Source organism: Elephantulus edwardii, unplaced genomic scaffold (assembly GCF_000299155.1).
Source record: "Elephantulus edwardii isolate Elephantulus edwardi_28Jun2011 unplaced genomic scaffold, EleEdw1.0 scaffold00350, whole genome shotgun sequence".
Classification (NCBI taxonomy): Eukaryota; Metazoa; Chordata; class Mammalia; order Macroscelidea; family Macroscelididae; genus Elephantulus; species Elephantulus edwardii.
In genome coordinates this window covers 5,111-7,869 of record NW_006400100.1, presented here as the reverse complement: position 1 = coordinate 7,869, position 2,759 = coordinate 5,111, and the positions used below count along the sequence as shown (strand labels likewise).

Here is a 2,759-nt window from a genome sequence, read left to right as displayed (position 1 = left end):
CTATGAGGTGGACTGATTCAGTGACTGGGGTAATCAGGATGGGTGTATCAGAGGCAATGAGATTGGCACAGGATAGAGCACAGTTTAGGGCTGTTGTACATAGGGTCGCTATGAGTTGCAAAGACTCGACGGCACATAACAAGTGTCCAAGCTCCCCAGGTACCTCTGAGGTGACACTCATGGCTGGCGCTTTCTCCTCAGTCTTTGAGGGAGGAATTCCAGGTGAATCCACCTCTCACTTCACTTTTCCCTAGCCCTGTCCTTGCTTCCCATCCTTGTACACAAAATCTCATCTCTGTTTCTAGGGAACTCAAATCTCGCTCATTGCCATCAAGTCAGAATTAACTCATAGCTTCAGTGGGTTTTTGAAGACCAAAAATTGCACGGGAGTGGATTGTTCATCTTTCTCCCATAGAGTTGCTGGTGGATTCGAATTGCTAGAGAGCACTGGCTTTGAGTTAGCAACTCCACTCCCTACAGACTACACCACCAGAGCTCTCTTGGTATAAAAATGTGCAAGGTGGTTTGAATGATCTTCTGGTCTATACCCTTGGTCAAATGCTATCCTTTTGACCTTGTATGATTGGCTATTCTAAGGAATGAGTGCCTCCCTGGTGTTACTGTTCACCTTATAGATATGACTTGATTTTTTTCAAACCGAAGAATGACAACAATCCAAGTACTAAAAACAAAACCATTTCTCCTCCCCTCCCCTATGACTCTTCAAAGTATATAAACAAAAACAAATGAGTAGCATCATACTCCTAATTTTCAAACGCAGTACAGCCTCTCTGTTGAGCGAACGGTCTGAAACAATGGCTCTGAACCAGACATTTACCTTGGAGTTGCTGGGCTGAATTTTTCTTCTCTTTCTATGTCCTTTCTTTGCACCAGTGGATTTTCAATGACCACTAAGATAGAGGAGAAGCAAGATACTGTTAAAAACCTGTTAACAGGATCAACCCTAAGCACATACACTCTCTGTCCTTGGTGATGTCACCACCATCTCTCTGAGTGTTGTTACGGACATTTTCTGTCATACAGGGAAACAGAATCCTGGAGTCTAATCATCAGTATGATCTTGGAGGACATATTTAAGCTTTTGTGTTCAAGTTACAATGGACAACCCACATTCCCATTGTTTTGTTAATTAGCTACACTGAGCATCTGATTTGGACACAACGTGCCTCCTACATAACACTGACTGACTGCTATCCAGTTATCAGCCACCCTCTCACAGCATTGCAGCTCTGACAGTCTGTTGTCTGTAGAGAGCTGTGCTGCAAACCCAAAGGCCAAGCTTCTCTGGTGGTTCAAATCTACAAGGAGCTCTGCATAAGAAAGGTGGGTAATCTACTCCCATGCAATTTAGAGTTCAGAAACCCAATGGAGCATCAACTGAGTCAGTTCTGATTGATGACAGTGAGTTCTTTGAGTTCTGAAAGAAAGTGATTGGAAGAGAAAGAATGAGAAACCCAAGGTTACTAACTCTGGCTCCACTGATTACCAGCATTGAGAGCTTAACATTTTAGGATTTCTGTTTCCATGTGGCCCAAGTAAGGACCCTGGTAGTATTGTGGGTTAAGTGTTGGGTTGCTAACTGTGGTTTGAACCTCCAGCAGTTTTGCAGGAGAAAGATGAGGCAATCTGCTCCTGCATAGATTTACACCCTTGGGAACCTTCTGGGCAGTTCTACTCTGTCCCACAGGGAAACTGGGAGGTGGAATCACTCAACAGCAGGTGTTTAGTTTAGGTTTAGGATGGCCTGGCTCAGAGCGTCTTCTGCTGTAATTTCCCACATAACCATTCCACAATTGTCCCTCTGTTATGACTGAGTATACTGAAGCTCCAAGAAGGGAGCTTGAAATAGATTTACAGGTTCAGTAACATTATGGAAAGTTGCCATAAAATGGAATCAACTCAATGGCAAAGGGATTGACTTTCAGATTTTGTTGTTTCTATACATTTGAAGCACTTGGACAGTGATGTGCCAAAAGTGGGAATGGTTACCCATGGTGGACAGTATTTACTGGAGCTTCCTGACTAAAACAAGCCTAGAAGCTGGAGTGGCATCCACTTCCGAAATGGCTTGCCTTGGGAAACTCTATGTATGAACAGTGCTCAGGCCGTTAGTTCATAGGGTCGCTATGAGTCGTCTACAACTCGACGGCACCTATCAACAAAAACAACATACATTTGAAGCAATAATGTAGAATATCTTGAATCACACTCTTTTTTTTTTTTTTTTAAATCATACTCTTAAGTTAACCTTTGGCTTTTTTTCCCTTTTCTGATATGGTTCTTACGAGTTTTGACCTGTGTTTTAACTTCATGTTAACTCCATAAACATATATTACTATAGCAGAAGAAGATGAAGAATCAAGGCCCAGTTACCACACCTGCCAAACCAGAAGCTTTTGGAAAGCAAACTGATGTATCCTTCCTTGACCCACGAGATGACATTTACAAAGTGGGCTGGGGAATCCCGCAAGGTGAAGCTCAATGTGTATCTTTCTGATCCAATATCTAAAAGAAAATCAAAGCTTTTATTTTTCAAATGAAATGCACTGTTTCAACTTCCAGTAAAGCTGATGCTGAGAGTGCTAGAGATATCTGCCTGAATGGTATACGTTTATGAATTTCCAAACGAGGTGCAAGCAAGCTGCTAACATAGCAGCCTCATCTTACAATCCATCTCTTTATTCCCATCCTCTCAGTTATAATCAGTGGATACAGAGGGAAACTGTCCGTAGGCTTGA

General features: G+C 42.4%; 1 protein-coding gene across 1 annotated transcript in view; it reads right to left on the bottom strand.

The window, feature by feature from the left end:
• The window catches only part of MEIOB (meiosis specific with OB domains), a gene marked incomplete at its 5' end in the record, with an annotated part of 49,567 nt that extends 47,041 nt beyond the window's left edge, over positions 1 to 2,526 (bottom strand). Inside the window, 2 exons of the mRNA XM_006901915.1 lie at positions 839 to 911; positions 2,395 to 2,526. Of these exons, the coding sequence (XP_006901977.1) occupies positions 839 to 911; positions 2,395 to 2,526 (205 nt within the window). The remainder of the gene's footprint in view (positions 1 to 838; positions 912 to 2,394) is intronic.
• Positions 2,527 to 2,759: the final 233 nt, after the last annotated feature.